General features: G+C 38.3%; 1 protein-coding gene across 4 annotated transcripts; it reads left to right on the plus strand.

Annotated features, from left to right (window-relative positions):
• Positions 1-1872: 1872 nt before the first annotated feature.
• Positions 1873-11495, plus strand: LOC130172409 (NF-kappa-B inhibitor delta). 4 transcript variants are annotated; one of them, XM_056381134.1, is made up of 12 exons: positions 1873-2024; positions 4859-4977; positions 5071-5104; positions 6640-6827; positions 6945-7129; positions 7678-7783; positions 7902-8048; positions 8165-8216; positions 8313-8470; positions 8793-8909; positions 9056-9220; positions 9333-11495. In XM_056381134.1, the coding sequence occupies exons 1-12, from the start codon at positions 2009-2011 to the stop codon at positions 9402-9404; spliced, it is 1359 nt and encodes a 452-aa protein (XP_056237109.1). In that variant the 5' UTR covers positions 1873-2008; the 3' UTR covers positions 9405-11495. The 4 variants fall into 4 exon arrangements, with proteins under 4 accessions (XP_056237109.1, XP_056237110.1, XP_056237112.1 ...); XM_056381135.1 differs by having other exon boundaries at positions 6948-7129; XM_056381137.1 differs by having other exon boundaries at positions 5074-5104.
• The last annotated feature ends 1321 nt before the right edge of the window (positions 11496-12816 follow it).

The following is a 12816-nucleotide window of genomic DNA, read 5'->3' on the forward strand; positions in this document are numbered from 1 at the left end:
TCTCAGTTCTTTAAAAAGCAGCCATTTCTTACCTTTAACTATATATGGGTTTGGACGAATAGAAACTAGCAAGTATCCTATAGTTCAGTTTTGTCCTATACAATACATATGCAGTACATAACCTGATCCCCATACTGTGACACACAGACACTTTGATTCTTCTTTTGTTTCTTTATTACTTTATTTTATCTAGTTTATTTGTTTCTTTTTCTTTCAGCGAATACAAAAAAACTTCTATAAAGAAAGGAGGTTTAAGATTTAAAGATTTGGTTATTTAAAATTCAACTTATGTGTATATGTTAGTCATGCTCTTAAGTTGTTTTCTTTAGATTTCCATGGTCCTCTTGCCATTTATCAGCTGTTTGTTCAGGTCTAAGACCAACAAGCAAGCAGCTTTGAGTGTCTATGTTTTCATCTTTAAAAGAAACTGAGAACCTGAGACCAGCAGAGTCAAGGTTTTCACCAAAATAAATGAATAATTAAATCTTAGATCACACTATTTCACCTTTCACATACTGTAATATTTAGTGTAATTTCTTTTTTGGTGATCAAATGTTCTTTCATTTACCCTTTAATTCATTAGTCTTTGGTTCTTTAAAGCTGTTTTTTTATGCCATTAGCCTATTATTCTCCCCCTTTTGTTCTTCATCTCTCCATACTGTTTTATGAAAAAAAGTGTTTATGGAACAAAGACACACAAAAATGTTAGTCATTTGGTAAAAAGAGAGTTATCACTGTGTTCCTTCCAATATGATGTCTTGGTGTTTTTGAGATGACACATACGTTCCTGTAAGGCACTGTCTACACTGGGTACTAAAAAGAAATTACACTTTATTAAACAAACAATCTACAGGACAAAAGAGACAAAGACAAAGACAAAAAGAAAAAGAAAAATCAAAACACAGGAGCTGAACTTGCTCTTACTCTCATATTGATTGTTATTTATGGAATAACAAGTCATGTATCTCTCCTCAAGTTTTCTACAGGATTTGCATGATGTAAAATATTATGATTAGTTAATAAGTCTAAAATGCTAACATCAAAGTTTTCAATGAAAATATGTAAATAAATAAATATAAAGTAAATGCCCTTCGAATGTTTTTAACTTTATTTTAACGCTGCAATGTTTATCATTCTGTTGTTGTTTTAGTCTTATCCCCACTGTTGTTTTGTATTACCTATACTGATATATGAAACTGTATTGAATAGATTAATTAATTTAATGTCACTTAATATTACAACCCACTGAAAGCATTTATGGCATGCTGACTCACTGAAGCTCAATGTACTTAAGTACAATTAAGTTTAAAATGATGATACTTCACATGATATTTAACACATAAAACACAAGATCATCCAATCAAATTTACATTACTTGATATTAAACTACCAAACAATTAATTAATTGAAATTTGTTATAATTACTTCAACTTCAACCAGCATTAGTGAAATATCCAATGTTATAGTAGAAGTCTGCATAATAGGCACTTTTACTTATGTTTAGTGGTTAAATACGTTTTTCTACTTCTAATTGGATAACACTTAGAATGCAGGGCTTTTATTTGTGATTACACATTTTTATATTGTGGTGTTTCTACTTTTACTAAAACTGTCTGAATACCTCTTCCTCCACTGCCCCTAATCACAGTGTGCTTCTGTGTTTATTTGTATACTTGTAATAATTGTTTTCTAATAGCTGTTTATCTCTCTTCTTCCTCACCTTCTGTTCAATTCTGTTTAATTCTATTACCCTGCTTTGACATGATGTGTGCTTCCCCTCTGCTTGAGGGCGTGGACCACAGCTGGGGGCGGTGATGAGGAACAACGTGTGCTCTGTGTGTACAAGCAGCAGAAGTAAGACAACAAGCCAGACAGACTCCGAGCAACCAGAACGTCACAGAACACCACTGATCCCTCCGGCTGTGTGAATCAGTTTATCCCGTTTTGACCAGATTAGAGACTCAGAGGACGACCTGTTGAAGACTTCAAAGCAAAAACCGGTTCTGACATGCACTTTGATAAATGTGAGTATGTGTGCTTTTATTTTGTTAATTATGGCAGAAGACAAGCCTTATCGCTGGTATCTTATGTTTTCATTGAGCCCAGCTTTATAGTCTAATGTTAAATGGTGTGACAGTAAGGTAATGATGACAGCTCAAACTAATACTTTTTTAAGGTACTGCAGTTAAAGACAATATAGAGAGCTGTACTTGTTTTCAACTTGTATTCATTGATGGGTACTTATCTTAGTGGCAGCATTATAATGAAAACCTGGATTTAGATTTTATTTACATTACACTCCCATTTCTTCATGTGAAACATATTTGATTTTTTAATATTTTTTATTTTGACTTTGTTTGGAACTTTGGATCCTAAATCTGACTGAAATTCCCTCATGTGTTTTAAATAATTTATTTCACATAACACATGTATATATCTTGTATATCTTGGATTAAAAACCGCTCCACTGATAGTGTGTAAGAACTATCCACTCAGTCATTTTACTGATGCGTTCATGTACTTCTCTCGGTTTTCACTGAATGAAAGCACAATTCGGGTGAATCCAAGAGTCACATATCACTTGGGGAAACCCTGATACACCCCCACCCCTTCAGGCTTGTTTTCATTTCCCCTTTTGAATAATGCCAGACAAGCAAGCTGTGTGACGTGACACCTCAACTTGCTTCGCTTAACTTTCTTTGTTCATGCCTCCTTTGACACAGGCCCAAGTTATTACATATTCTGTTGTGTGCGCTGGGTCTGTTAAACCACAAAATGAGGAAGCTGGTTCTCCACTGCTTCTTTCTTTCTCTGAGGACTGAGCCAAAAGAGAAAGGTTGTCGGAATCCCCAGCCTCCCACGCACATGACTCAATGTCCAGGGGTTTCCACAACCCCTATTTGAATATGGCACAGAATAGCCCAAGGCAGTGTGGGGACAGCTAGTGTAAACCCATAATTTATGTGCATGTGGGCTGGGTTGTCCTCTTACTCTTGGACAAGTGATTAAAAGCTATTTCCTGATCTCTATTTTGCTCAGCTGATGTGTCAGATCAAGCTGTTAAAGTGTTGAGCAACTTCTATCATCGGGCAATTTACTCAGCTACTGTCTGATATCAATTGTGAAGTAACATGTTGCGGAATTAGATCATCTGCGAAAAGGCCAAAGGTGGCTTTTCTTTTTCATAAAGATCAAATGAGTCAGGATTGAGTAACATATAGTAACACCTTAGCAAGTTGAAAATGAAACTTGCTGGCAGTAAATGTTCTCACTGATGTCATTTACTCTGACAAATTGACATTTATTGTGTGGTGGGGGCACAAGGGTTTTCAGCTGAGAGTAAGATCATTGCTTTTGAGAAGAGAGACTAACCACCAGAAATCTAAACAGGCACATCCATGAACTCATATTTTTCTCTCACTGTTCGAATTTGTATTTTTTTTTTTCTTTCAGAATTACGCCCTCTTTGTATTTGCTCTGGTGAACAGAGCTGTATTGTCCCTGTGTGGCTTACCACACCTTTCAACATTCACAGAGTAAAACGAAAGAGAGAAGTGACAAGAGAACATGTCACTCTTCTTCTGCTCTGCCTCCCAGACATGTAGGTGCAATAGAAAGCACAAGGCAAATACACGTGTTGGTGTGACGTGCCTATGAAACACCAGAGGCAGGAGGATGTGGTTTTCGTTTCTGTCAGCGTAACGGAGCGAGACAGGAAGATGTCACAGAAAATAAGCAGTGGTAATCCCATGCTAAAGGTTTTCTGATGAATCTGTCTGGTTTGCATTGCCACATGCAAGATCTGTGTTCCTAATGGAGGAGGTTGTTGTCAGAGCTTTATCTTTGTACTACGGTTCCACAGACAGGGTGGAAATATCACTTTATCTTTCACCTGTGGGGTGAAGTTTTTGAGGAAACAGCCCTGTGTGGTCACATCATGTCAACTGGAAACATCAGAATTCTGTTTTGTAATATTTTTTTCCTATTTTTCTCATTTCCTTTACCTATTCAATGGAAATGATACTTTCATATGAGGGGTGGGGGGGGGGGGTGAACTCATAGTATAATGGATTCGATATTGATGTTTGAAGATGAGCAGAAAAATGCCACCATGGAGAAACTGAGCAGGCAGCAACATCAAGTTGATAGCAACTGTAGTGTTACTATCACAATAAAAGGATTAGTTCAGACCTGCATTACATGAAATCAATCTTTTGATTTTGATTTGAAGTTTGCAGCATGATTTATATTTTGTGTTGCTATGGTCTCACACTTTTCAGCCAACATTTGCAGTCTAGCATTTAAAGCCCCTCTTGATGAGATGAAAATACATATATCAGTGAAAGTAAATAAGAATCTCAGAGACACAAAGAGGCTATTCATAATCTAAATGATGGTACTACAGAGAGAGCTCACTGAGCTGTGAAAGCTCCAAGCCTGTCTACAAATCATTAAAAGCTTTTGTCTTTTCATATAATCAGTTTTCTGGGGAATAGCTTTATTGTTCTGACTGGACAAACAAATTTGTGATTTTGTTATGGGATGAGGGAGCTGAAACAATTAGTCTTTTCACAGATTAACTGAATGACTGAACTGAAAAAGAATCAGCAACTTTTGTAAAATAGATTATTCGTTTTTCAATCAAAAACACCAAACTTTCTCTAGTTCCAGCTTCTCAAATGTAAGATATCTAAAGACATCACTTTGGGCTCTTGGAAATTGTGATGAGCATTTCTGTCTATTTTCTTACGTACAGCAGATAAATGGATAATAAAAAAAAGGCCCCAATTGTTTCATGTATAATCACAGATATTGATCAAATACAAACAAGATACATGACCAAATGTCATTCTTTCAGCGCCAAAGGAGAAGCCGTGTTGCACTCTGCCCACAGTGAAGAAACTCTTGGAGGAGAAGCGAAGGCGTGAGACGTCCTCTACAGCGAGCACAAGTCCTGTTCCTCCGAATACCGTTACAGTAAGCCACCACACGGAGGGGCTCAGTATCTTACTAAATATTATATCATAAAGATGTGATTGTTTATGATTTCTTCTGGTTTCTTTTCCCCAGCAGTTGTCCTCATCAGAACTGTTTACCTGTTCAGGTAAGACCTGGGCAGCTTTTGCACAACACTTAAAGGATATGTCTAGTGAAATTCTATTTTTTTTTTTTTTTTTTTTTTACTGTGAACAATTCACATAAAAAGACCAAAACTAACAACAAATTTATCTCAACATGTGTAGTGAGAATTCTATAAGAATTTGCAGAGATACACATTTTATGTCCACCAGACTCTGAGCTTCAGCACATTTAGTTTGAAATAAAATAACAGACATTACATTAATATCTCATGGTCTTGATTTGAATAGGTCTACATCAGTATATAAAGAACTGTGAAGAAAACCAAAAGTATCACTGTTAATATTTTATGGAAAATCCTGAAGTCTTCAAACAATAGATGTCGTCATTCTCTTTGTATCGTCCCTGAAGATGCTCTCTCAGAGCTTCACTGCAGCCGCCTTCAGCTCTTGCTTGTTGCGGGCTCTCTCTGTCTTTAGTCCAGTCTTCAGCAAGTAGACTGCAGCTCAGTTAGGTTGAGATCAGATGACTGACTTGCTCATTCGAAGATATTCCACCTCTTCACACTGAAAAGATGCGGTTGCTTTGGCCGTATGTTTAGGATCATTGTCCTGCTGAGTAATGAAATGTGATTCACTGAGTTCTGACGCATTGATGACTGATTCTGGGCACAGAATGCTTCTGTATACTTTTCATTCATCCTGTTGCTTCTGCTGCTTTGTCAGCAGTGAATTCATCACAGAACCAGCACCATGTTTGACAGATGAAGTGGTCGCTTTGGTCATTAGCTGTTTCTTTCTCCTCCATCACATCCATCCATTTAGATAGAAGTTGATTTTAGTTTTTTTCTGTCCATAGACATTTGCTCCAGAACTCTTTCTTTTCTTCTTTATGTATGTTTTTGTGAACTGCAGTCTGACCTTTCTGTTTTGGAGGCGAGGGGTTTGCATCTTGTGGTGATGCTCTCTGAGGCTCTGGTCATGAAGTCTTCTCTAAGAAACATGTCCACCTACATCCTGTACAGATCTCTTGACTTAATGTACAGTCATAAAGGCGTTTTTCTGTACCATGTAAATGTTTCTGGTCATTCACAAGACCTGTGCTTCAGTCCACCAGCTCGTTTGCCATTTTCTAGTTTTCCTGGGACAACCTGCTTTTTTAGAAGCAGGTCTCCAACTGCTGATTTTTAGAAAACCAACTAACGTTAACTTCTCCCTGATGGATTTTTGAGCCTCATTATTGTCTTCTTCACTACACTTGCATATTGACAGACAACTCCACCTCATACTCTAAATGGCAGTTCTCAACTCTCAGTCAACTCTGAGACACTGACTTTGTGCTTGAACAGCTGCCCAAGAAACATTTAGCAGCCAAGTGTCCAATTACTTTCAAAAAAACCTAGAACTTATAGGCACTATGTGTTAAAATGGCTATATATAGAACAGAAACTCCAGCTTCGTCCTTGTAATTATTTGATCTTGATCATAAGATAATTCTGAACAGAGTATAAATACTACTGCATGAGTCATCAGTGATGAGTAACAGTTTGCTCTCTCCTAGGTGCATCAAGCAGCTACTCAGACATGGCAGTGAGCTATGAGCAGTGGACCCCAGCACCAGAGCCTACGCTCAGTTACTACACCGGCCATCCAGGATCCAGCTATGCAGCTTACAGCCTCCCAGTGCCATCTGAATATGGCACACAGCAGCAGGTCCCAGTATTTGGAGATGCATTGTCTCAGACATATGTAAGAGAACTCCCTTTGTTACAGACTTTCAACGGACATTTTTTACCTTTCTGTAAGTGCATAATCGCACTTTAGAGTTGTTGGCTAAATCATATCCTCCATCCTTTTTTTTTTTAGCAGGAGTGCCCGATGACAGTCGCAGATCCAAGTATGGCTTCACCTTGGCCACTTCTGGGTCCCAGTCAGGCCACACAGCTGAGTTTTGGTTCGTCGATGGATGCCAACAAACTGGAAGAGGCCAGGATGCTGCTCAGCGGGATGGATTACACCAGAGCCACCGGGCAGGATGAAGACGGAGACACGTGAGTGCTTACAAGTGAATGCATGTGTGTGAGTATGTGGGTTTAAGTGCATCTGTTGGTGAGACACAAGAACAATAAGGCAACTATGGGCCTTCTCATTCTTCTTTGAGATCATAGATTGAAAGATTACAATGATAGTGCACAGACACACACACACACACACACCGCACACTACTGTGAACCTTTAGCTATTCAGCATATTTTGTGAAAGAGGAGTCAGAACAATACACATTTTCTCCACCACTGATATTACTGTGTTGTGTGAATGCGCCTATGTAAGCGCACAATTTATTTACTTCCGTATGAGTTTCATTTTCAGTCGTAAGCTAAAAGTGAGAGCCACATGCGCAGTGTGGTTATCCTAGAAAGATTTTTTTTTGTAAATGACAATGAGTCAGCCACTCATGCTCGATGATTAGAACCTCAGATAAAATGGAAAAGAAACAAATTCAACTGTGGTAGGGACGAGTGTGAAATTGGTTGTGGGGATTACTGCGATTTTCCAGCCTCATTTATAACTAATTCATTATGTGCTCTTGTCCTGTCAGCATCCTGCACATCTACACTGCCAAGGGACTCAGGGAATGTGCCTTTGCTGCTGCAGAGACACTGAGGGGTTTAGGGAGGCTTGATGCCAAAGAGCACAAGGGAAAGGTATGAAAAAAAAACACACATCTTCCAAAGTGTGCAAATTGCTCTTTTTGGCAAAAGTCTATATCTATTTTAATTTATCACAGATGGACAAAATTGTATAACAAATGTGCTTTTGCAGACTGCTTTGCTGGTGGCAGTGACGGCAAACCAGCCGGAGATTGTACAAGATCTGCTGTCGTTAGGAACAGACATCAATGCTTGTGATGTTAAAGGACAAACTGCCCTTCATCTGGCTGCCCACTATGGCTTCCCTGGGGTTCTGCAGGTAAAGTATCAGTAGGACTGACTTACTTTGACATGACCATCACAGCAGCTTAGAAAACTTAGTTATATTGTGCAGACCTTAACAACACACTTCTTTTTGTTCTTTTTTTTTTGTAGGCAATTCTGTCTAACAGACCTGCTGTCAACCTGGAGGCCCGCAACTTTGAAGGTAATTTGATGGTTTACTAGTTACTAATGGTTAACCAACAGGTAAGTTGTGTTAACATAGCTGGAAATGTTAAATGCCTCTTCTTCTTTGCCTCAGGTATGACTCCTTTGCACTGTGCGGCCATTTCTCACAGCGTGACCATGAAGGCTTTGCTTTCCAGTGGGATGGCAGATGTTAGCCTTCAAACCAAAGCAGCAGAGAAGCTCTCCTGTGTGCATATGCTGCTCAATGCCGGGGCAACCCTGCTCAGCCAGGTACGGCACAACTCTCCCTTTTCTGAATGTCACATGAGTTGTCTCGCCGTCATAGAGAGGAACAGATGAAAGGATGGGCAGATCACAGAAGCATCAAAGTCCAATATGCTAAACACTGACCTTTTTAATGAATATACAGGTCACAGGGGAAGTGCCCAGGTTTTTATCTAACCATGATGAGGTCATAGTGGGAGCCGCCCTCAACCCGCCCCACAGCCTGCACTCTCTCTTTTGTCTTGTCTTTCTTTTTTGACACTATATCTCGGTTTGACTTGTGGTTTCATTATGTTATGTTTTATCACTTCCAATTCTCCTATTCCAGGAAATCAAAAGTAACAAGACTGTGCTGCACTTGGCTGTAAAGGAGGGGAACATTGATCTGGTGCGTTATCTGCTGAGGATTCCCCTGCCCAACATGAAAGACTTTGTCAACATGAAAGTGAGTTCCACACTGACATGAAACTCAGAACTGGATTTTATATCTGCATGTGTTTGTGTGTTTATGTGTATGTGCCAATAAATACTGGATACATACATGACTGTAAACAGTCTGAGTCATGCTGCATTTTCCAACTTTTGCTATAGGCTCATGGCCACACAGCTTTACACATGGCAGCCGGTCTCCATGGCAACCCCCACCAGGAGGAGATCCTGCGGCTGCTGCTGAGCAGGGGTGCTGATCCCAGTATCCGCAACCTGGAGAACGACCAGCCAGCTCACCTGCTGCAAAGCGGTCTCCAGGGAGAGCAGGTGAGCTGCCCATCATTTTAACAGCCAGCCACTTTCGCACTGTGTAGTCCTGTTGTTTCAGTTTTTATCAAGACTAATTCATTATCATCTTAATTCATCTTTCCATTTCTAGCTCAAGCTGATGCTGAAGAAACGAAACGCTTCCTCTCGACGACGTAACATGTCCTTGCAGGACCAGGAATGAATTAAATCACTTGTAATCCCCATTTGGAGGGAATGAGTCTTTAAGACGTTTCCTCTGTTGAGAAGGGGAATATCCAGTTTATTCTTATCAGGTTCTGGGAGTCTCTGGCCTATATATTGTTAACAAACTAGTTTGGCAAATTAATCTCTAGATATAATTCACATTGGATTAGACAAATGATGCTTCAATGCGTAAAGCTTAAATTAGTTGTGATTTCATGTCTGTAGAAATCAACTGCTTTATTTATTTTTCTACGTTCGAGCTCAAGTATTCATGTGGAGGGGAAACATTTAATTCCAAAATGTGATATCCTCCATCGAGCCTTCGCACAAATTGCTCCTGCTGTTGTTGAAAGACAGTGTTAAAATTTTAATTTATGTATTTATTTTTGTCAAAATGGGGTATTTAACATTTTGAAATGAAATCTTATAAATGGACATAATTGAAGAGCATTAGTTCTCTTCAAAGAGTAGAATGTATAAGCGGTGCTGTGGAAGGTGGAGTAATATTAATTTTCTGTTGAGGCTACACTCCCAGTTTTATGTTGATTTCTATGAAATCGTCAGTATGGACCTCAGGACAATGTCCCTGAAACCCCCCTGACTCTCTTGTCAAAACCCCCCATCATGATAAGTTATCATATTGATACACCGAGTGATGGTTTTGATTTCAGTCAGCATGTGTGCTTATGTTAAGAATGCGTGTGTTAAAAAAAACGCAAAGGATAATCAATCATATAATTTAACTGTCTGTCTGTATGCATCATACTTACGTGTTTAACCTTTGGTATCTATTTTCTTTATGGAAAAAGAAACTTTACTGTGTAAAACTGTTATGTATTTGAAACCGAATGAACAAAGAATGTGCTTTCTTATCACAAAGACATTACATGAGTAAGTGTGCTGACAAATCGTCTGACTAACTGTACATTTTAATCATGAGTCATGAAGTACAAAAGTACAATAACACTTTATTTAAAGTTCCATCTGATTGTTTTTAATGTTCAGGGCACCTTCTGAACAGTCCCAAGTACACCTGGCTACAGAAATTAGCAGGATGGAAAATACACCAGCCTGCCATTTCTACAGCAGTTATGTACCCTCACACTGAAGGAGTATTTATTTTTCATGCTCCATTACCACCAACCTTTACTGCCATGACAATGAACCTTAGTCATAGGTGAAATGAGGTTTACCTTTGACTGTAGTTTGAATGATAAATAAGGTTAGAATTGTCTTTCACATCTGTGTCATGTCTGTTATTGGACATTTTGTGAATTCCTGTAAAGCAGAAAAGAAATCAGTCTCATGAGTAAACAATATTATGATATCTTCTACATGTCACCCACTTAAGAATAATTTCAAGCAATAAAATCATGTTGAATAGACAAGACCTTTATTTGAAACAGTGGCCTCATTGTTTCGGTTTTACAGGTGATCATTTCATTTTTAATACCTTTGCCTTAACTTAAAATAGCACAAACTGCTAATAATATAACACACTTCAATACACAATGATTTATCCATCATACTTGTAGAAGCATTTTCAAAGTGCGATATATTACTTAACATTGTCTTCTTGTTTTCATTAAGATATTATGGTGGCTGCATCATTTTAGCATTTTTATTTTATAGGATATTCTGTTCGGTCAATTCTATCCATTGGTTCCTTTGTTAAGTTGTCATGCTGATTTTTATTGCTTTTTTTTCTTTAAAAGGCAATAAAGCAAATACCAACAGAAATAAAAAAAAAATGGTAAAAGACAAGTGTTACAATTTATTAATGCATGCAGTTGATTGATACAAAATGGTCAAGTCTATATGTAATCATGCTCTTCATTTTATTGTTTTACGAGAGTACAATGTAAAGAAGAGAGACAGCCACTGTTGTATTTGTCTTATTAAATGTGCCTAATCAAGTCTCATGGTTGGAGTATTTATTTTATATGTATGTCTTTAATTATTATTTTGTCTCACACAATACTGAGAATCTAAAGATAGATGTTTTTCACACTAAGGACTTTCTACAGAATTCAGTGGGAGACTCAATAAAACCAGGTTAGGGTGTGATGGAAAACCCTGTTTATTGATCATCCAGCCAACAGAGGTATATTATCCATAAGAGGAATGGCCATAAACAACCGGTGTGTGTCCGTGTGTGTGTTTGTTGGCGTGGCTCCCGTGATGACTTCCTCTCTCTCTTTCAAGTATATACTATATTTTCTATACAGTTTGAGGAGGAACTGCAAAAGAAAAAGACATGAATCAGAGAAAGAAAAATGACAATACTGCATTTTAAGAAAATAATGACCTGAAACAATTCCCTCCAGTCAAGTGAACTTACCCTCTGTTTTTGGTATTTGGGTACCAGATGAGCTGGAACTGCAAACAGAAATAGAGGAAGGAAATTAGTAGATATATATATATATTTTAATTCATCAAGATGACTGATTATCAACTACTGATTGTGCAGTTTGAAAACTGTGGCCACAACTTCTACTTGGGGTTGAATTTAATCAAGTGTATCCATTATCAGGATTTCAAGATTCAAAAACAGTTGAGGCCACAGAGTTCTGAGTGAATTGAGAAATAACTGTAGACCAATATGCAGACTTTTTTTTGTCCTGTTCAAACAGCAGCTCTTGTCTTTCTTCTTGTCTGGCCATACAAGCGGCATGCGATTAGCTGAGAATATACACTGCCCACTCACTACCAACACATGAGGAGTGTGACGCATACATTTCAAGAACAAGCACGGAGTTTAAGAAAATATCAAAGCACTACCCACATGTGATTAGTCACGCATGGTTCTGTGTAAACTCTTTTATGTGTTGGAAGTGTGTTTGGGGTTGTGTATGCAGAAAAGGGAGGGGGGGGAAGGGGGGTTTAAGAGAAGAGGCATCCAGGACAGGGATAGGAAAAGCTGTGGGAAACTCGTTTTTAGTCAAAGAACAATACTGAAAAAAAGATATTTTTCCACACTGGTTGGGTTTCTCCTTCAAGTCAAGTTCATTCAGCATGCACAGGCGGGTCATCCACTGAGCCTTGCACAAGTCTTACTTGGACGAGGATTTTACACATTTTGTGAATTTTTTACCTGTTTGAGGAATGATAGATGAGTTAGAAAGGTAGAATTGCTTATGTATACTTGATAAAGCCTCTGTATTGAAGGGATATTCAAAAGAAAGTCTATACTCACTCAGGGCTATTAAAATGCCAGAGACAAACATAATAACAGCAAGGATAACCCCTGTGGTCCGCAATGTGTCATAATCTAAATAAGACAAAACCATATGGGACTTTACCACACAAGCCCACAGAAGCTAAACATGCTGTAATCAAAAGACCGATATGCAATATGTTAAACATTGATAAATGGGATTAGTAAATGGTGTAAATCTTACCATAATCAA

The sequence above is a fragment of the Seriola aureovittata genome, chromosome 7 (assembly GCF_021018895.1).
Source record: "Seriola aureovittata isolate HTS-2021-v1 ecotype China chromosome 7, ASM2101889v1, whole genome shotgun sequence".
Taxonomy (NCBI): Eukaryota; Metazoa; Chordata; class Actinopteri; order Carangiformes; family Carangidae; genus Seriola; species Seriola aureovittata.

Bases quoted from the DNA above. Each gene is read 5' to 3' on its own strand.
- LOC130172409 (XM_056381134.1), top strand. The intron at 8,217-8,312 runs GTAATTTGATGG...TCTTTGCCTCAG, and splicing joins GGAGGCCCGCAACTTTGAAG to GTATGACTCCTTTGCACTGT. The intron at 9,221-9,332 runs GTGAGCTGCCCA...TTCCATTTCTAG, and splicing joins GCGGTCTCCAGGGAGAGCAG to CTCAAGCTGATGCTGAAGAA.